The sequence below is a fragment of the Myotis brandtii genome, unplaced genomic scaffold (assembly GCF_000412655.1).
Source record: "Myotis brandtii unplaced genomic scaffold, ASM41265v1 scaffold133, whole genome shotgun sequence".
NCBI lineage: Eukaryota > Metazoa > Chordata > Mammalia > Chiroptera > Vespertilionidae > Myotis > Myotis brandtii.
The window spans coordinates 2416060-2438559 of NW_005354718.1; the positions used below are offsets into that span (position 1 = coordinate 2416060).

A 22500-nucleotide genomic window follows, 5' to 3' on the forward strand; every position below is an offset into this window, starting at 1 on the left:
GCTCTATCCACTGAGCCAAACCGGTTAGGGCAATATTTTATTCTTGAACATTAACTTACCAGACATTGAATAACTGCACAAATATTTGTTGTGGGCTGTGAGTTTGACATGCTTGGTTTAGAGCATCATCTCAATACGCCAAGATTGAGGATTAGATCCCCAGTCAGGGCACATACAAGAATCAGCCAATGAATGCATAAATAAGTGGAATAACAGATTGATCTCTCCCTCTCTCGATCTACCCCCTTCTTCTCTCTAAAATGAATAAATAAAAATTAAGATAAAAATACATATCTGCAGGTGAGGATTTAATAAAGAGTTGTTCTTTTTTAAAAAATATATTTTTATTGATTTCAGAGGGGAAGGGAGAGGGAGAGGGAGAGGGAGGGAGAAACAATGAGGAGAGAGAATCATTGGTCAGATGCCTTCTGCATGCCCCTCACTGGGGATCGAGCCTGCAAACCGGGTATGTGCCCTTGACCAGAATCAAACCTGGGACTCTTCAGTCCACAGGCTGACGCTCTATCCACTGAGCCAAACCAGCTAGGGCAAGAGGTCGTGTTCTTCTTGAGGAATAAAAAATAAATAAAAATAAGGAATATTAAAATAGCAATAAGTACATATCTATCAATAATTACTTTAAATGCAAAAGGATTAAATGCACCAATCAAAAGACATAGGGTGGCTAAATGAGTAATAAGTCCCTTACATATGTCTAAAATAGACTCACTTCAGATGGAAAAACACACAGACTGGAAAAAAAAAAAGATGGAAAAAATATTTCATGGAAACAAACAAAAAAATCTGGGGTAGGTAGCAATATTTATACCTGTCAAAATAGAGTTTACAACAAAACCTGTAACAAGATAACAAAGGACCCAGCAATTCCACTTCTTGGTATTTATCTGAAGAAGCCCAAAACACCAAATTGAAAAGACATGCACCTATATATTCATTGCAACATTATTTAGAATAGCCAAAATATGGAAGCAACCTAATTGTCCATCAGTAGATGAATGGATAAAAAGTGGTGCATATATACAATGAAATATAACTCAACCATAAAAAAAAAAAGAATGAAATCTTGCCATCTGCAACAACATGAATAGACTTAGAATGTATTGGTGCTGAGTGAGATAAGTCAGGCAGAGAAAGACAAATGCCATATGATTTCACTTATATGTGGAACCTAAAAAAAACAAAATAAATGAACAAGCAGACCAGAAACAGACTCAATGATACAGAAAACATTTGAGGGTTGCCAGATTGCTGGGGGGATGGGTGAAAAAGGTGAAGGGATTAAGAACAAATAGGAAATTGCAGAATAGTCACGGGGAAGATAACTACAGCATAGGGAAATATAATCAATAATATTGTAATATGTATGATGTCAGATGGGTACTATATTTGTCAGGGTGATCACTTGGAAGGTTATATAAATGTCTTATCACTGGGTTATATACCTAAAACTAATATAATGCTGTATGTTAACTGTAATTGAAAAATAAAAGTTATTTAAAAAAAGAAAAGCTATGAAAAAAAGGTAAAAAAATTGAAATGGTTGAGAACTAGGCTTTAGAAGAGAGAAGCATTAGGATATTTATCTAGATAATGATCTAAGTTAAAACATTTAAGTTTGAGAAGTAGAAAAACTTGTAAAGGGAAATCATTTTATAGCACACTGTAACATGTGCTTGTTTTTTTACTTGCCCCTTTTGCCTAGCTCTTGAGTACAAAAATAACGTGGCAATGAAAATAACTAAGATTAAATTTAAATCAGAAGATTAAAATAACACTCTTTCACAGTATTTAATCAAAGTAAACTAGAAGAGCTCATATGGAATATTTCTAAAATGGAAACCTCATCAGAACTACCCCTTTCACCCCCCACAAAAACAAAACCCACACAAAAAAATTTACTTCTGATATTAGCCATTTTGAGGTAGGAGGTTAATTTATCATCACATTATAGAAGGAGCAAAGACTGTTCTTTTAAATAGATATATTAGAGGCCCAGTGCATGAATTCGTGCACCAGTGGGGTCCCTTGGCCTGGCCTGTAGGATTGGGCCGAAACTGGCTCTCTGACATCCCCCGAGGGGTCCCGGATTGTGAGAGGGCACAGGCCAAGCCAAGGGACCTCACTGGTTCATGATCAGGGCCAGGGAGGCATGTGGGAGGTTGGCAAGTGGGAGGGACCACAGGAGGGCTCCAGGGCGTGTCTAGCCCATCTCGCTCAGTCCTGATCTGCTGGACCCCAGCAGCAAACTATCCTACTGGTCGACTGGTCAACTGTCCCCTCGTGGTCAGTGCACGTCATAGCGACTGGTCACCTAGTCAATTGTCTGCCCCCTGGTGGTCAGTGCACGTCATAGCAAGCAGTTGAGCGGCCTTAGCATATCATTAGCATATCATGCTTTGATTGGTTGAATGGACGACCGAACACTTAGCATACTAGTTTTTATTATATAGGATTTTTATTGATTTCAGAGAGGGAAGGAGAAATAGAAACATCAATGATGAGAGAGAATCATCGATTGGCTGCCTCCTGCATCCCCCCCTTCCCCCTTTGCCACTGGGAATCAAGCCCGCAACCCCAGCATGTGCCTTGATCAGGAATCAAACTATGACCTTCTGGTTCATAGATTGATGCTCAACCACTGAGCCACATCAGCAATTGAAGTTTCCGTATGTTTATATGTATGAGATCTCCTATTTATGATTCAATTTAAACATATGTCCCAAAAAATGTATACATACACTTTGAATAATTATAAAGGAATTGTTTATTAAAATACATTTCATTTTAAAAATTGTGCTATCTGCCCTAGCCGGTTTGGCTCAGTGGATAGGCCTGCGGACTGAAGGGTCCCGGGTTCGATTCCAGCCAAGGGCACATACCTGGGTTGTGGGCTCGATCCCCAATGGGGGGTATGCAGGAGGCAGCCAATCAGTGATTCTCTCTCATCATTGATGTTTCTATCTCTCTCTCCCTCTTCCTCTCTGAAATCAATAAAGAAATATTTTTAATAAAATAAATAAATAAAAATTGTGCTATCAGCTGTTAAAGTGTGCATAAGTTTTTTTGGATACCTTGTATATGCAGATTTTTTTTACCCCCACCCAAGGATATATTTATTGATTTGAGAGAGAGAGAGAGAGATATATTTATGATTTGAGAGAGAGAGAGAGAGAAAGGTCCATGTGAGAGAGAAACATCAGTCAGTTGCCTCCCATACATGCCTCTACCAGGGATTAAACTCTCAACCTAGGTGCCCTGACTAGGAATCAATTCTGCAACCTTTTGGTGCAGGGGACAATGCTTCAACCAACTGAGCCACTTGGCCATGGCTATGTACATTTTTTTAATAGATGCACACAAATACACACACACACACACACACACACACACACACACACACACACACACACTTATCTACTTTATTTTCTGCCTCCTTGGAGTTGGTAGCAGTGCTACCATGTTAAAGCATGGGCCTCATCCTCTCTTGCTGTGCTTTCTATAATTCTCTTTTGCTGACAAGCTTTATTTCCTGCCTTCTTGGAACCCACTCCAGAACTAAACCATTCTCTGTGTACTGAACAGAGAATATAGACATACAAGCCCCCAGCAATTACTGCCTTCTCTACTACAGGAAACAGAGAGGGTGGTAATTCTAGGGGTTGATTCTGTACAACTGAGTTTTCGTTAACTCAGTTGACTTGCCATAAAGTTGATATCTTTGTTTTTCTGTTGTGATAAAAAGTGCATTAATTAAATTTTATTATATCAATTGTGTACTATCACTAAGAAATTACAAACCATAAGTTATTAAGTTTTAACCAAGATTTCAAGAATTCATATCTTCACATAAAGTAGATTTACTTTGTGTCCAAAGCAATTTTGGTGAATGTCACTTTTAACTTTTGAATCTTCCAGGTTTTCCCAAGAAAGTCTCTTTTTCAGTTTTCCTTTTTCTTCTCTCTTTGTAGTGGACGTTCGGGAGCAATAAAAATAAGAAGAAAGGAAAGGCCAGAAAAATAGAGAAGAAAGGAACCATGAAGAAACAGGTCAATAAAACTGCTTCATCAGGCAGTTCGGACAAAGACAGTTCAGCTGAGAGCTCAGCCCCTAAGGAAGGTGAGCCAAGTAGCCCAGACCCTGGGAATGAACTCCCACTCTTATCAGGTCAGAAATGGAGGTAAATGTGCATGTATTACAGCAGCTCATAACATTCAAGTGGTCATGGATCCTTTGAGAATCTAAATGAAGAAAGAAAAATACATGCAGTTCCGAAGATTAATGAGGTCTGTGAACCCCATCCAGGAAACCCATGAGGAGTACCTGCATTAGAGTTTCACCTTACTTCCCTGACCTTCCCTTCCCTCTTTCTTATGCATGGTCTGGCTGAGGAGGAAAATCCTTGAACCGATACAAAACTGAGTAAAAAAAATTTATTAGGAATTCACTAATCAATTTAATAACTCACTAAAACATTGATTTTTTTTAATGTCAACTAATAAATGTAGAAGTGATAGAAGAATCACCATTTTTCAGCCATCAGTAATAATTGATTTACTCAAGAGTTATTAATGACTGTTAAACCACTGGGTGAGAGTTTGTTGGGAGTAAGATGTTTACAGTCTCAAAGCATCCCCCATTATACTTAATAACTACAAAGAAGAAAAAAGTGCCTTTACAATGGAGAAATCTATGGGATACTACCTTAACCAAAAATCCAAATTAATATCACTAGTAATTGGACAAAATGATATCAGGTGCTTCCTGATGTGATACTTTGAAAAGGACACAATCACTTAGGGCAGTGGTTCTCAACCTTCCTAATGCTGTGACCCTTTAATACAGTTCCTCATGTTGTGGTGACCCCCAACCATAAAATTATTTTCATTACTACTTCATAACTGTAATTTTGCTACTGCTATGAATCGTAATGTAAATATCTGATATGCAGGATGTATTTTCATTGTTACAAATTAAACATAATTAAAGCATAGTGATTAATCACAAAGACAATATGTAATTATATATGTGTTTTCCGATGGTCTTAGGCGACCCCTGTGAAAGGGTCATTCGACCCCCAAAGGGGTCGCAACCCACAGGTTGGCGACCCACAGGTTGAGAACCACTGACTTAGGGAGTATTGTTGCCAAAAATTCATAACCTGGATAGTGCTTGATGAAACCAACCAACCGAAATTGGGGATATTTGGTAACTGGCTATTTAAGTTTGAATTAATTAAAACTTAAAAATTGAGTGTCTCAGTTGCATTAGCCACATTTCAGTTGCTCAGTAGGCACATGTGGCTACGGCTCAGATAAAGAATATTTATTACCTCATAAAATTCTGTTAGATAATATTTGGACTTATACTTCTCAAAAATTCAATGGCATGATAGACCAAAAAAATAAAGGTTGTTGTAGATTAAAGGCTACTAGAGAGACATGGCAACCAAATGCAATGTGTGATCCTAGATTGGGTCCCTCTTTGGCTGAAAAGTGGCTATAAAGGACTATGTTAGAACAACTGGTGAAATTTGAATAGGGAGTGTGTTAGATGAAGGTATTCCATCAATGTTAAATTTCCTGAATTTGATAATTGTATAATTGGTTATCTAAAAGACTGTCTTTTAGGAGAAGTGTTTAGGTATAAAGGGTTACAATCTCTGCAACTTTCAGTTCAGCAAAATGAATAATAAAAATGTATATTCATTATTTTATATAAGTAGAAAGTAAATTGGCAATGTTGACAATGTGTAAACCTAAGTTAAAAGATATATGGCCAGCTGGCATGGCTCAGTGGTTGAACATCAATCTGTGAACCAGGAGATCATGGTTTGATTCCCGGTCAGGGCAGTGCCCGGGTTGCAGTTTGATCTCTAGTGTGGGGCATACAGGAAACAGTAAATCAATGATTCGCTCTCATCATTGATGTTTCTCTCTCTCCCTCTCCCTTCTTCTCTGAAATCAATAAAATATATTTTATAAAAAGATGTATGGGCCCAGCCAGTGTGGCTCAGTGATTGAGCATTGACCTATGAACCAGGAGGTCATGGTTCAATTCCTGGTCAGGGCACATGCCCAGATTGCAACTTGATCCCCAGTGTGGGCTCTGCAGGAGGCAGCCAATCAATGATTCTAATCATTGATGTTTCTATCTCTCTCCCTTTCTTCCTCTCTCTGAAATCAATAAAAATATTGAAGAGGATAAAAAGGATGTGCGGGAACTCTGGCCAGTGTTGCTAACTGGTTAGAGTGTCAGCCAGCTCACCGAGGTCTTGGGTTTGATTCCCGGTCAAGGGCACATACCTGGGTTGGGGTTCACTCCCTGCCCCAGTCCAGGCATGTGTGGGAAGCAGCCAGTAACTATGGATGAGATACATCCATTGATGTGGATATATCTCACATCAGTGTTTTTCTTCTCTCCCTCCCTCCCTTCCACTCTCTCTGAAAAGCAGTGGAAAAAATATCCTCAGATGAGATTAAAGAAAAAAAAGTATGGGAATCATTTATTCTTGCAACTTTTTTCTTTAGGTCTGCAATTTTTTCAAAAGTAAAAAGTTTGAATTAAAAAGAACATGCTGGTTTATATTCCAGCCTAAATTTCCCTAACCTGTGCTTGCATTTGCCAAAGGCAGACCAAAGACTGTTCCCAAGGGAGCAGAGATGGCCATCTGCCATTTTACCTAGGAGAGCCAAGGAGTAATGATGATTAACGCTGAGTCACCTGTGGCCTGTCTTCTCTAGTAGAGCCTAATCTTCTGTTCGCCCTTTGTGGCAGGTGAAGTGTCGGATTCTGACAGCAACAGCTCCTCCTCCAGTTCAGACTCTGACTCCTCTTCTGAAGATGAAGAGTTCCATGATGGCTACGGGGAAGACCTCATGGGGGATGAGGAGGACAGGGCTCGTCTGGAACAGATGACAGAGAAGGAAAGAGAGCAAGAACTCTTCAACCGCATTGAGAAGAGGGAGGTGTTAAAAAGAAGGTAAGGTTATAGTTCCTTAATGAGTAAATAAAATAATAAAATAATTTTCCAAAATTCACATTTGAAGCCCTATCTCTTTAGGATTTAGTTAATTAAGACTTGAGATTTATCATTATTATTATTGTTGTTAATCCTCTCTGAGGATATTTTTACATTGATTTTTAGAGAGTGGAAAGGAGGGGAAGAGATAGAGAGAAACATTGATGTAAGAAATAACACATCGATTGGTTGCCTCCTGCATTGGGCCCGACCAGGGCCACCAGGGCCGGGGATTAAGCCTGCAACCGAGGTACGTGTCCTTGACCAGAAATCAAATCCGGGACTCTTCAGTCTGCAGGCTGATGCTCCATCCACTGAGCCAAACCAGCCAGGGCTATATTCAATATTTTTAAATATATATTTTATTCAGAGAAGAAGAAAGAGGGAGAAAGAAATGGAAACATCAATGATGAGAGAGAATCATTGATCTGCCGCCTCCTGCATGCACCCTACTGGGGATCGAGCCCACAACCTGGGCTTGTACCCTGACCAGAAATCGAACCATGACCTCCTGGTTCATAGGTCAATGCTCAACCTCTGAGCCACACCAGCCGGGCTATATTCAATGTTTTTTATGGTACTTGTACATTGGAGTTTCTTAAAGGAAGCAGAAAACGTTTATTAACTCCTCACCCCTACTTACTTCCTTTCTCCTATCTAATAGAAATCAGTCATTACAAATATTTAATTGCAACTTAAAAAAATATATATCTTTTAATCAGATTTGAAATTAAGAAAAAACTAAAAACAGCCAAAAAGAAAGAAAAGAAAGAAAAAAAGAAAAAGCAAGAAGAGGAGCAAGAAAAGAAAAAGCTGACACAGATTCAAGAATCTCAGGTAGGAGATTCAATGGACCTAATTATCTGAAGAATAAAATCTGTTTTGAGTTCATGTATTTATATAAAAGATGCGTTTATATTAATCAGCCTAAGTCAGTTAGTGCATGACTATTACATACTGTCTTCATTCTCTAGATATATCATTTCACCCTTAGCTGCACTGTTTAATTCCTTAGGAATCCTTCACTCAAGTCTGCATTTAAAAAGCAGCTTAACTGATGTGTGAACAGCCTCTAAGGAAAAGTTGGTAAATATCCTGTCCAAGGTAGCCCAGTTGGTTAGTTATGTTTACTCAATCAGGTGTATGTCATCCTGTACTTGGTTGTAAAAGTAACTGGGAAAATTAGTCATCTCTGCATTCGTCACAAAAAGCTTTGTTGATAATATCAGCAAATATTGGCTATGATCTAGGATGTCCTTCTTGAAAGTGCTTATTCCTGATCTAATGAACAAAATAACCTGAGGAACAAAATAGGTCCAGAGGCATGGATGCGTGGAACAGACTGACAGATCTCAGAGAGGAGGCTGGGAAGAGATTAATCAAAGAATTTATATGCATGCATGGCATAGCCCATGGACACAGACAATAGTGTGGTGAAGGCCTGGGGTAGGGCAGGGGCTGGGAAGAGATGGGAAAAGGGAGGGCAGGATGGGGGACATCTGTAATATTGTCAACAATAAAAATATATATGTACAGTAGGTCCTTGGGTTATGTCGGATATCCGTTCCTATGGCGCGATGTAATGTGATTTTTGCCGTAAGTCGGAACCCACCTGCAGAAGCACCTACATCACTCACATGGAGCACATACACAGTAGTAATGAAGTGAAACAGTGAAAAAAAAAAATAAAGATAACAATTCCTGACCTTTACTTGTGGTAGATACATAATAAAAAACATAAAGCACATATGTAGAAATGAGGGAACTTTTTTTATATATATATAAATAAATGGGAGATGGCGACGTAACCATGAAACGACGTACATCGAGTCCGACCTAACCCGAGGACTGCCTGTATATATATTTTACATATATTTTAAAAAGTGCTCATTCCTATAATTCTTAGGCTTTCTGTTTATTAGGCAGGGAAAATGGGGGCTGACTCTACTGCTCTATCCTCTTTGTCCACAAGAGGATGCTCTTCCCCTTTAAACAAGTTTCAGTTTCTATAGCCAATATAGATTCACAGTGAAGAACTAAATAGTTAATTGTTGGGTATAGACAGTCATAGCCAGTTGGTAAAAAGAGCCATCCTACATATCTTTCCCTTCCCAGGTAACATCCCACAACAAGGAACGGCGTTCCAAACGGGATGAGAAACTAGATAAAAAATCTCAAGCCATGGAGGAGCTCAAAGCAGAGAGAGAGAAACGGAAGAACAGAACAGGTAAGTAGGGAAAATATAATGCTACTTGGTGTCTTTGATCATATGATTTGACTTCCTAGTGCTCATTTTTATTTTTCCCCCTTTTTAGCTCTTTATTATGGGAAATTCCAAAAACATACAGAGTATAGTGTAATGAACCTCCATGAACCCATCATCATCCAGCCTCAACAGTCAACTCACGGCCAATCATTTTGTTTGTTTGTTTGTTTATTTTTTGTTTTGGAGGAGTTATAATAAAAATGTTTACTTAGGTTTGATCAGTACAGGTAAGATATACTGGAGTCACAGAGCAATATGCATTGACAGGGCACAACAGTTCATAAAAAGAGTAACTTTGCACACAAATGTCTTAAACATTCATTCAGTCACCCAAAGAGAAAATGCACAGGTGTATAGTGGAAAAAACTGTGTCTAACACTGAAACTACTATGGGACTCCATCAACAAGTCCAACGTTTAGTGATAAAACTACTGTGGTGGGCGAACTTGGCAATCATAACCCACATCTACTCTAACAAGTCTGAATGGTGCATAAGAATAGTAACAGCAACTCATGGCCAATCTTGTTAAAACTATACTTCCTCTTCCATCAGGTTATTTTATTTTTTTATTATGTTTTTTTATCATCAGGTTATTTTAAAGTAAATCCCAGCATCATTATATTTCAACCATAATTATTTCAATACATTGAAATATATTGAAAAGATAAGGGCTCTTACTTTAAATATAACTATAATGCTGATACATTACCTAAAAAATGATAACAACGAATCCCTTACCATTTTATTCCTTTATACAAATATCTAGTCAGTCTTTAAATTTCTCTAGTTCTATAAAATATACTAATCTGATCATTTGAATCAGTATATAAATAAAATCCACACATTGTTATTTGTTAATAATCCTTGAAGTCACTTAATCTATAGGTTTTCCTGTCAATCTCTTTTTTAGCTAGCCCCTTTCAGTTTATTTGTTGAAGAACCTGGGTCATTTATCTTGTAGTTTTTCATAGATGCTGACTATATCACATTCGTGGTGTTGAATGTGTTTTTCTAGTCCCTTGAATTTCCTATAATTTGTAGTTAGAGAATTGGACAGATTTGGATTTGTTCTGTTTCTATTTTGGTTTTTTTTGTAAGACTAAGTTTTAGGTAGTGATATATTATACCAGGGGACCCAGAGTATCTGCTTGTCTTTCATTTTGTGATACTACCAGCTGTCATTTAACTATTACCACAATAATGTGAAATAACAAACTGCCCCAAACTCAGATAAACAATCATTTGTTCTTAGTCATGCATCTGCCATTCAGGTAGGGGTTGCTTGATATACAGGTTTAGATGGGATTGTTCCCAAGTTTCAGGATAGAAGCAGGTCTGTTTCACCTCTCTCTCTCCCGCCTCAGACCAGTATAACTAGGGCACATTCTTCTCATGGTGATGGCAGAAGCATAATAGGGGCAAGCAGAAACATGAGATGCCTCTTATGGCCTAGACTTGGAATGGGCCGTGTCAGATGTGTGCACATTCCATGGGCTAGAGCAAGTCACATTACCAAGTCCAACATTAATGGCTGAGAGGAACTTCACACTGAGTCACATGGCAAAGAGCATGGGTATAAGAACGGTGAAGCATTGGTAATAGTAAAATGTTCTATCCCAACAGCCATTGTAATCATTACCTAGATCATTTAATTTATTATGAGTTGCAAAAGGGTGATGTTATAATCTATTATTATTTCTTCATTTATTATCTTGGGTTTACTTCTATAAAGAGAAACTACTCATCAGCTATTTAGTTACCACTAGGTACTATTTTTTATAGGAAAGGCAGAATAAATGCTGGATATTTTTTTTGCTTTACTAGGTTTTAAAAGAAAGATAGTTCCTTGACAACTTCCAAAGGTGACCAGTGAGGTTCGTTTCTTTATTTTGAATATCGTTATGAACTCATGGATTTTAAGATACTTCATACATTTCAGTCCATTGCAGTAATTAACCAGTTGTAGCCTAAGTCCTTTTGATATGAGACTCCAGTAGTTTTTAACAGTTTTCTTGCTTTCTGAATTTGGAATCAGCCATTTCTCTGAGGAACTCTGGTTCCTTTTTCATGAGAAATTGTATGTAGACACCACAGTCTAGATCCAACAAGTGTTCATATTACTGGGTTGACTATTATGTCTAAGTCTTTTCAGTGTACAGAGCTTGGTTTGTTTTTTTAATTATTTTTTAATTACAGTTGGTGTACAGTATTATATTAGTTTTAGGTGTACAACCCAGTGATAAGACATTTATATAATATAACTTATAAAGTGATTACCTCAATAAATCTAGTACACATCTGACATCATACATAGTTATTGCTATATCATTAACTATATTTCCTGTGCTATACTTTTTGTCCCCATTACTATTCTGTAACTACTACTTTGAACTCCCATTTTGTGCTCTTTATCCCTTCACCTTTTTCACTCATTCCCCCAACCATCTGGCAATCGTCAAAATGTTCTCTGTATTATTGAGTCTGTTTCTGGTCTGCCTGTTCATTTATTTTATTTTTTAGATTCCACATATAAGTGAAACATATGACATTTGTCTTTCTTTGTCTGGCTTATTACATTCAGTACAGTACCTTCTAGGTCCATCCATGTTGTTGCAGATAGCAAGATTTCATTCTTTTTTTAATGGTTGAGTCATTTCATTTTATATATATACCACTTTTTTATTCATTCATCTATTTTTTTATTTATTTCAGAGAGAGGAAGGGAGAGGTATAGAAAGATAGAAACATTGATGAGAGTGAATCATCAATTGGCCATGTCCCACCCACCCCCCTGCCCCACCAGGGACTAAGTCTGTAACCTGGGCATACGCCCCAACTGGGAATTGAACTCTGACTTCTTGGTTCATGGGTCGAAGCTCAACCACTGAGCCATACCAGCGGGGCTATCCATTCATCTGTTGATAGATGCTTAGGTTGCTTCCATATCTTGGGTATTGTAAATAATGCTGCAATGATTATATATGGATGCATATGTCTTTTCATTTTAGTGTTTTGAGTTTCTTCAGATAAATACCCAAAAGTGAAATTGCTGGGTCCTTCATTACAGCCTCTTATAGCCTATGTCTGTTTTTTTGTTGTTTTTTGTTTTTTTTTTTTTAATTTCTCCACCATTTTCATATATATATGTGTGTGTGTTTTTTAAGAAATTATTTTTATTTTTTTATTTTTATTGATTTCAGAGAGGGAATTGAACCATCAACCTTTCAGTGAACCGGCAACCTTTTAGACGACACCCAACCAACTGAACCGCACTGGCTAGGGCAGCCTTTTTGTTGTTGTTGTTTTTATTGATTTTAGAAAGAGAGGAAAGGAGAGGGAGAGAGAGAAGCATTGATGGGTTGCTTCCCATTCGAAACCCGACCAGGGATTGAACCCACAACCCAGTATGTTCCCTGACTGGGATTTGAACTGGTGACCTTTCAGTGCAAGGGATGATGCTCAACCAGCTGAGCCATAGTATCCAGGGCATTATAGGTTTTATTTTAAAGTCTATTTTCTGTGGTATAAGCATTGCTACACCAGCTTGTTTCCATTTTTTAAGAAATAACTTTTCCATCCCTTTTCTTTCAGTCTGTGGCTTCTTCTTTATATACTTAGCTATAGGACTTCACTTTAGCTAAATTTCAGGTGGTTGTGGTAGGATGCAAGTACCACATTTACTTAGTTACCATCTTGTCTCTGAATTTCTTTTTTGTTTTTTAAGGATAAAACTTACCAGGAGCCTCATACTGAATAAGTTCATTTCAAAATTTGGATGCCAAGATTTTTTGTTTTGTTTTTCATAACAACTTTATGAGCTATAATTAATGTACTATACTATTTATTTAAAGTATACAAGGCAGTTGCTTTTAGTATATTCACAAAGCTGTGCAGTAAAACTCAATGGCTTTTAGAATATTTTATTACCCTAAAAAGAAACCCCCTTGCTATAGCCATCACCTTCCAGGTCTGTCATCCCCCAGCATTAATTTACTTTCTAGCTCTATAGATTTGCCTGTTCTAGACATGTCATAGAAATCGAATCACACAATATATGGTCTTTTGTGTCTGACTTTTTTCACTTAGCATAATATTTTCTAGGTTCATCCATGAGATAGCATATGTCAATACTTCTTCCTCTTTATGTCTGAATAATATTCCATTGTATGGATAAATACATTTTATTTATCCATTGACCTCTTGATGGACATTTGGGTTGTTTCTGCTTTTTTTACTACTATAAATAGTTCTCCTATGAACATTTGTGTATAGGTTGTTGATTAGACCCATGTTTTTAATTACTCTTAGGTATGTAGTACTTAGGAATGGAATTGTGTGGTGTGTGTTTTTTCCTTTTATTGATTTGAGAGAAACATCAATTTGTTGTTTCACTTATTTATTTTTAAAATATATTTTTATTGACTTCAGAACGGAAGTGAGAGGGAAAGAGAGATAGAAATGTCAATAATGAGAAAGAATCATTGATCGGCTACCTCCTATACACCCCTCACTGGAGCCTGCAACCCGGGCATGTGCCCTGACTGGAATGGAACTGTGACCTCCTGGTTCATAGGCTGATGCTCAACCACTGGGCTGCACTGGCCAGGTTCCACTTATTTATACATTCATTGGTTGATTGTTGTATGTGCCTTGATGGGGGATCAAACCCACAATCTTGGCGTATTGAGACAACGCTCTAATCAACTGAGCTACCCAGCTAGAGCAAGAGTGGAATTGTTGAAACATATGGTAAATTTGTGTTTGACCTTTTGAGAAACTGCCAGAATGTTTTCCAAAGTGGCTTTACCATTTTGTATTCCCACCAGCAGTGTATGAGGGTTTCACTTTTTCCATATCCTCACCAACACTTGTTATTGTCTTTTTGATAGTAGCCATTCTAGTGGATATGAAATGTGATTGTTATTTGCATTTCTCTAATGATTAGTGATGTTGAGCATCTTTTCATGTGCTTATTGACCATTTGGATAACTTCTTTGATGAAGTTATATCTATTATAGCTTTTGCTCATTTTTTAATCAACTTCTTTGTTGTTGAGTTATAGGTGTTTTTTTTATTTTTTTACTATTAATCCCTTATTAAATACAGCCAAACCTTGTTTCTCGAACAATTCGGTTTCAACCAATTTGTTTTCAAACTGACAACCCTTTCAAGCTGATACCTGAGAATGACAAAAAGTGTTTCTCAGGCATCAGAGATAATGCTTTTGTTGCTGGTGAAATCAATATCAAGGATTAACACAATTTTAAAACATAAAAAGGCCATCAAGAGTGCTAATGTTGCCCAGCTGGTGTGGCTCAGTGGTTGAGCATTGACCTATGAACCCGGAGGTCAAGGTTATATTCCCAGTCAGGGCATATGCCCAAGTTGTGACTCAATCCCCATGCAGGAGGTAGCTGATCAATGATTCATTCTCATCATTGATGTTTCTATCACTCCCTCTCCCTTCCTCTCTGAAATCAATAAAAATATATTTTTTTAAAAATCAACAGAATCATTCTGTTAAAAAAAATTTTAAAGAAAAAAGAGTGCTAATGTTGCTAAGTGTGTGAAAGAAACAATGATCACAGACAATGAAAGGGGTAGAAAAACTTGCCGATTTGGAGAAACGAAAAGCAATTAGGCAGTGACAGCTATTTCAGAGGCAGCGATATATGAACAAGCAAAGATGCTGCATGCTGACCTGAAAGACATCCCTGGATTGAACACTAAAAGTGATTCATTTAAGACTAGTAGGGAGTGGTTTAGTAAATTTAATTTTAAAAGTGTTTATAGATTAAACAATACATTAGACATGTACTGTATATAAGAAAGGTTAAAATAGGGAATCATTTGGGGGTCTGGAATGGATTAATTCAATTTATATTATTTATAATTGGAAGAAATGATTCTTTTTTCCACAAATCGCTTCTTGAACAGCCTTCCAGAATTAAGTTCGAGAACTGAGGTTCCACTGTGTATGATTTTCACATATGTCTTTCCCATTTGGTATTCTTTTTGTTGCTGTTAATCCTCACCAAAAAATATATATATATATATTTTCCAGTAATTTTTAGAGAGGAGGGAGAGAGAAAGAGAGAGAAACATGAGAGGGACACATCAATTGGCTGCCTCCTGCACTTGCCCCTACAGGGGCCAGGGAATCTGTAACTGAGATATGTGCCCTTCACCAGGAATCGAACCCACAACCCTTCCCTCCACAGGCCAACACACTAACCACTGAGCAACCGGCCAGGATGGTCTTTTTGCTTTTGATAGTGTTGTTTGATTCATGGAAGCTTTTAATTTTGATGGAAGTATAATTTTTAACTTAATATTTTTCTTTTGTTGCCTCTGCTTTTGTTGTCATATCCAAGAAATTGTTATCCAGTGTCATGAAACTTTTCCCCTAAAGGTTTCTTTTAAGAATTTTATAGTTTTAGTTCTTATATTTAGGTCTATAATCCATTTTGAGTTAATTTTTGTATACAGTTGTAAGGTAAGGGTCCAACTTCTTTGTGGGGTGTTTTTACATGTGGGATATCTAATTTTTCCAGCACCATTTTTTTTAAGACTGTTGTTTTCCCATTGAATGGTCTTGACACCCTTCTCGAAAATTATTTGACCATATATATAAGGGTTTACTTCTGGGCTTTCTTTTCTATTGGTCTATGTCTATCTTTTTAATGGCTATATTTTAAAGTTGCTTGTTATAGTTCCTTTTTGTGTGGTTGTGTCATCAAATGAATACTTTACTTCATTCATTTTGCTTGTGATGTATAGAAATTACTTTTTATTATTTTGTTTTATAAAATACAAGGTTCCAAAGTAAAATCTACTAAATAAGGCATATTCAGAAAAGTTTAGCACTATACCTTTCTATTTCACCCCTTTCCTTCTTCCCATAAAAGGTAACCACTTAGAAAAATTTTTTTATCTTTCCTTTTCCCCCTAAACAAAAGGACACAGATTCACCTACTGTCTTAGATTAATGGTAGCACTCCATACACACTTTTCTCTACCTTGCTTTTCCACTTTACTATATATCCTAGAAATCACTCCTTATATTTTATGTCGAGCAGCAGTTGATAAACTACCTTTTTGTAAATAATATTTATTGGAATACAGTGATGCCCATTTGTGTCATAATTGACTGTAGCTGCTTTCTATCTAAAGTTTTACTCAAAGATTCTCTGAAGTCATCATAAAATTTCCCCCCATCTTTCCTGACCATCGTCAAGTATCTTAAGTGCAATGAAAAACAATTGTCGGTACAATTGGTGATCCTTTCTGCCCACTTAGAAACAGTATTCCAGCCCTTTTTGTGTCTACTGAGGCTTGACATTTAGTGCTTAAATGGTTTAACTCTTGGGTTTAACTCACTTCATTTTTTGTTGTTGTTTGTTTTCCTGTTTGTTTGTTTTGTTAATCTTAACCCAAGGATATTTTCTCATTGATTTTTTTAAAGAAAATGGAAGGGCCTTAGCCGGTTTGGCTCAGTGGATAGAGCATCGGCCTGCGGACTGAAGGGTCCCAGGTTCGATTCCGGCCAAGGGCACATGTCTGGGTTGTGGGCTCGATTCCCAGTGGGGGGCATGCAGGAGGCAGCCAATCAATGATTCTTTCTCATCATTGATGTTTCTATCTCTCTATCCTTCTCCCTTCCTCTCTGAAATCAATAAAAATATATTTAAAAAAAAAAGAAAATGGAAGGGATGGGGAGAGGCACAGAGAGAAAAACACTGATGTGAGAGAGACACATCAACTGGTTGCCTCCTACACCTGCTCCGACTAGGGCTGGGGATCGAGCCTGCAACCAAGGTACATGCCCTTGACTGTATTCGAACCTGCGACCCTCAGTCTGCAGGCCGATGCTCCACCCATTGAGCCAAACTGGCCAGGGTCTCACTTCTTCATGTATCCAAATCATCACAATCCAGTTCCCAGCAGATGGAGCTATCAAGTCATTTTCAATGTGTTAGTTCTTTTTCAAAGATGAAGAATGTTCCAGTTTCTTACTGAGAGAAGCTAAGTAAACATTTTCCCTTTCTTTTTAGCTGAGCTCCTCGCCAAAAAACAGCCATTAAAAACCAGTGAGGGATACTCTGACGATGAGGAGGAGGAGGAAGATGACAAATCCAGTGAAAAGACAGACCGCTCATCCCGAACATCATCCTCTGATGAAGAAGAAGAGTAAGCTTATGTACATTTTAGTCTGGTAGTTGGGACAGGTGGGTTCTTTGAGGAGAAGCTTAGTGTAGTTTCCAAAATCTCCCTGTTTGGTCTCTGAATGTTGTTTGGTCCAGGACCCTGAATTGCGGAGTTGAGTTCCCTGTACATTAGCCCAGACATATGTGCCTGCCTTTGGCTCTTGGCCTGAAGCCCTGGACATTTCATTTGGGCCCAGTAGGTAGAACTGACATCACGTCACCCCCATGGCCAGATGCTTCCATTTGTCTTCTTACTCTAATAGGTGATCTGGGAAGGTGGCAGCCTTATCAGCACAGTTCACACTACTGGTTAATAACAGGATTCTATGACCACTCTTTCCTGTAGGATCATTTATTTCTCCTACTGCCTTCATCACATGTACTTTGACTTTGTTAAGTTTTATCTGGATCAGTTTTTATGATGAACACTTTTCCCAGTGCCCTTCGTTCCTCACAGGAAAGAAGAAATCCCTCCGAAATCACAACCAGTGTCCTTACCCGAAGAACTGAATCGGGTTCGATTATCACGGCATAAGCTGGAACGTTGGTGTCATATGCCCTTCTTTGCTAAAACTGTCACAGGATGTTTTGTACGGATTGGCATTGGAAACCACAACAGCAAACCAGTTTACCGGGTTGGTGTTTCTTTCCTTGGACAGTTATCCATGTTTTAAATATAAATACTCTAAGAGATACTGCATAAATCTGTCACTCTTCTAGTCCCATTTGTTCTGGGTTGTATGGTCTTACCATATCTTACCCTGGAAAGCTTGGCAGTGGGAACTGACCTCCATGATCTTTATATTTGATAAAACTGATCTCTGGAATTCCAAGTACCTCCCCCAATAGGTAGGATTAAATTGGAGGGGAAGCTTCTCATGAGCCCCACAGGCTAACTGCCTCCTTCCCTGGTGCTTGCTTACTCTGCACACGGGGCTCCTGGTGTTTGGCCATCAGTTCTAAACCTGAGAAAGGTGCCCAGGACACCTTTCAGCTGTGGACTCCTCTCAGTGCAGGGTCACTCGTCTGCAGTCGGTAGAGCCAAAGAGAGAGTGGTGTGGAGAGCTCTGACTCTGTTTTGAATATCGTCTCTGTCCTTTCTCTTAGGTTGCTGAGATCACGGGTGTTGTGGAAACCGCCAAGGTTTACCAGCTTGGTGGCACCAGAACAAACAAAGGGCTACAGCTACGGTAGGAGGGGTGTTTCTGTGTGGCCACTTCTGCTCCCATTGCAAACAGGCACTGCCTGTGTGGGCTGTTATTCTCTCCCAATGTGATGGTTTTCTGGGACTTTTATTATGCTGTTGTCTGGAGAGAAAGTAGGGTATATGTCTCTCTCCTAGGGGAAATCAGAGATACGAAGTGGTAGGACATATAGAAGTAAAAAGTCAGGTTGTAAGACCACCTCCTCGCAGAGCCCTACAAGCATTTCCTGAGCCTGGTCGGGAGGCGTGCTTTCTGGACGTGGCACTGGCACTGGCTACCCTGATCTTTGACAAGTCAGGTCACCTTTCTGGACTTAGTTTCCTCTTCGATAACGTGATACTTACTGAATGTCTGCTATGTGCCATTGTTCTGAGTATCAGGATAGCAGTGACAACAAAATACACACACAAATCCCTGCCCTCTTGGCTCCTGAAGATTCTAAAGCCCCACATTGGTATAGAAGCAGTTTGCCAGGACCACTGCAAATAGCAGGTAACAGACATTGCTCTACCATGGCCTGACTTGCTCTCTATGAGTCCTCCCCATTCCTTCTCCCATCCCCATTATCTCCATTGCTCTGTTTGAAAAGAACCAATTGGGGAGGGCAGTGGCCATGATGTGCAGCGAGTGACTGTCTCTAGGACAGCGGTTCTCAACCTGTGGGTTGCGACCCCTTTGGCGGTCAAACGACCCTTTCACAGGGGTTGCCTAAGACCATCCTGCATATCAGATATTTACATTACGATTCATAACAGTAGCAACATTACAGTTACGAAGTATCAACGAAAATAATTTTATGGTTGGGTCACAAAATGAGGAACTGTATTTAAAGGGCCAGAAGGTTGAGGACCACTGCTCTAGGAGAATGGCACTGATTCACTTAACTTTGTCAGCACAGGGGTCGGTAGAAAGACAGTGTTCTTCCTCTCCAGGGAATATATCCATGGTATCTCATATTCTGGAGGCCAATTGACTGTGACAAATTTTATTATAAATGGACTTTTTAAAAAAATATATATTTTATTGATTTTTTACAGAGAGGAAGGGAGAGGGATAGAGAGTTAGAAACATCGATGAGAGAGAAACATCCACCAGCTGCCTCCTGCACACCCCCTACTGGGGATGTGCCGGCAACCAAGGTACATGCCCTTGACCGGAATCGAACCTGGGACCCTTCAGTCCGCAGGCCGACGCTCTATCCACTGAGCCAAACCGGTTACGGCTTATAAATGGACTTTTGAAGTACCAGGCCAAGTCCATAGCTTTATTTTTTTTTTAATTTATTTTTAATTTTTATTGATTTCAGAGAGGGAGAGAGAGAGAGAGAGAAACATCAGTGATGAGAGAGAATCCTTGATCAGTTGCCTCCTGCATGCCCCCTACTAGTGATCAAGCCTGCAACCCAGGCATGGGCCCTGACTTGGAATCAAACCAAAAACCTCCTGGTTCATAGGTCAACACTCAACCAGAGGCACACCAGCTGGGCTGATTCTTAATCTTGGCTGCACATTAGAACAACCTGGGAGGCTTTGTTTGTTAATTTCAGTGCCTGGTTCCTACTCCCAGAGATTCTTATTCAGTTTATCTACAAAGGTGCTTTGACACTGGAATTTTTATAAATCTTGATGATGCTAAAGTGTAGCCAGGATTGAGAACCACAGATATAGATGGTACACAGTCCGGTAGGGTTGTTTTGCTGGTACTTGTCAACATATTCTTGGAGATGCTGTCTCTTTCTTATGTAGGCATGGCAATGACCAACGGGTATTCCGCCTAGAGTTTGTCTCAAACCAAGAATTCACTGAAAGCGAATTCATGAAGTGGAAAGAAGCGGTAAGTGGGCAGACAACACCTAGCTGTTCCTGAAAATGGTTACAGCGTTTCTTTCCAAAATCACTTATTATATAACCTTTTATCATGTTTTGGTCCAGATGTTTTCTGCTGGCATGCAGTTGCCCACTCTAGATGAAATCAATAAGAAGGAATTATCTATTAAAGAAGCTCTTAATTATAAATTTAATGATCAAGACATTGAAGAGGTAAGAAAACTGATACTTCAGAGCCTAGCGGTTCATCAAGAACCAGTGTTAGAGAAGAGCATGACTTTTCCCTCCTTACATCATTTTTTTTTTTTTTAATCCTCACCCAAGGATATTTTTCCATTGATTTTTAGAGAGCATGGAAGAGAGAGGGAAAGACAGAAATATTGATGTAAGAGAAACACATCAATTGGGTGCCTCCTGCATGTGCCCCGATGAGGGCCCGGGCTGGGGAGGAGTCTGCAACTGAGGTACATGCCTTTGACTGGAATCCAACCTGGGACCCTTCAGTCTGCAGGCCGACGCTCTATCCACTGAGCCAAACTGGCTAGGGCTCCCTTCCTTACATCTTGGTGTTTTTAGCTGTGCTGTTATTGCATGAGGATAAGGGAATGCTGATATTGCTCTCTTACTGTTTATAGTTTATCAGAGTATTTTCTATACATTCTCATTTGAAGTTCTAGACTATAGAAGTGTATTCAGGATTCAGGGATCTGTATTCTGCTAGGGTTGGTCCTTCAAGAGTTTTTTTTCCTCCAAAATATTTTGGTAAAATTCTTTGATCTCTGTTCTCTTGGACAGTGGCTAGCCTTACAATACCAGGCCTCTGGGCTGCTGCTGTTTATTGGTGCATGTTCCTTCAGACTGTCCCAGAAGAATCTCCGTGACCCCGGAAGCAGCATAGTATGCCTTGGAATGAACTCGCTCTCTCTGGGGCATGACACTGCTGTAGGAAGAGCAGCCCCCTTTTAACTAGCTGCTTGCCTCCAAAATGGGCTCACTTAGCCTCTCCAAAAGTAGTTTAGGAATACCTCACTGCTGGTATCTCCTCTCTGGTACAGATTGTAAAAGAGAAAGAAAGGTTCAGGAAAGCTCCGCCTAACTATGCCATGAAGAAGACTCAGCTGCTAAAGGAAAAGGTAAGGACTTGCTCTCAGACCTCTTTCCTTGTCCTCTAAGGCTATGTGAGAATCAAACTTGTTCACCCTGGCGAGTAAGCAGAGGCAGGATTTTCCTTTCTATAAACTGAAACTGATCTTGCTTGTTCTTTTCGTCTTCTTTCTAATCACTTCAGTTTCATGTGTGATCAGATAGACCCTAGGGTAGTATCAGTCTAGGTCTGAACAGATGAATTGTATTGCCACGCCCAGCTGCAGTAGGTGGTTTCCATTCTTCACATCAGGATAGGGGAGCCTTGTTGTAGTGAGACATATAGGGCCTGCGTTCTGGCGTTAATGCTAGCAGAGGCCCAGAGCCAGGTAGCTGTATGGGAACGTGTTACTACTATAAGTTCTAAGTGTTATTTCACACCTCCTGTCATTTGTTCATATTGTGAGGTAGCTTGCCTGTGCGGGAAGTCAGGGGACACGTGATACAAATTGAGGCCAAAATTACACACTTTCCTCCCTGTGCAGGCCATGGCAGAGGACCTGGGGGATCAGGACAAGGCCAAACAAATCCAAGACCAGCTGAATGAGCTGGAGGAGCGGGCAGAGGCCCTGGACCGCCAGCGGACCAAGAACATATCTGCTATTAGGTGTGTTACAGGGCCTGTTTTGATTGGGTTCCTATCCTTGGTCCACAAACCTTGCCACAGTGATCAGGTGAGCCTGTGGCCTTATGTACACGCTGTGCTGCACTGGCTCCTCATCTCTCTGAGGTCAACTCAGTGGTTCCCTTCCTCGCTTCACAGCCCACTGACTCATTCCTCTTCTTTACCCTTAGTTACATCAACCAGCGGAA

At 39.3% G+C, this 22500-nt stretch overlaps 1 protein-coding gene across 2 annotated transcripts in view; it reads left to right on the forward strand.

The window, feature by feature from the left end:
• The window catches only part of RTF1 (RTF1 homolog, Paf1/RNA polymerase II complex component), a 47218-nt gene that overhangs the window by 19636 nt on the left and 5082 nt on the right, over positions 1-22500 (forward strand). For both annotated transcript variants that reach the window (XM_014534805.1, XM_014534804.1), the window contains 12 exons: positions 3990-4137; positions 6796-7000; positions 7762-7876; positions 9155-9266; positions 17361-17496; positions 17971-18148; positions 18621-18703; positions 20464-20551; positions 20650-20757; positions 21600-21677; positions 22173-22294; positions 22483-22500. The exon at positions 22483-22500 is cut by the window's right edge and continues 40 nt beyond it. In XM_014534805.1, the coding sequence (XP_014390291.1) occupies positions 4056-4137; positions 6796-7000; positions 7762-7876; positions 9155-9266; positions 17361-17496; positions 17971-18148; positions 18621-18703; positions 20464-20551; positions 20650-20757; positions 21600-21677; positions 22173-22294; positions 22483-22500 (1325 nt within the window). In that variant the 5' untranslated portion in view covers positions 3990-4055. The remainder of the gene's footprint in view (positions 1-3989; positions 4138-6795; positions 7001-7761; positions 7877-9154; positions 9267-17360; positions 17497-17970; positions 18149-18620; positions 18704-20463; positions 20552-20649; positions 20758-21599; positions 21678-22172; positions 22295-22482) is intronic.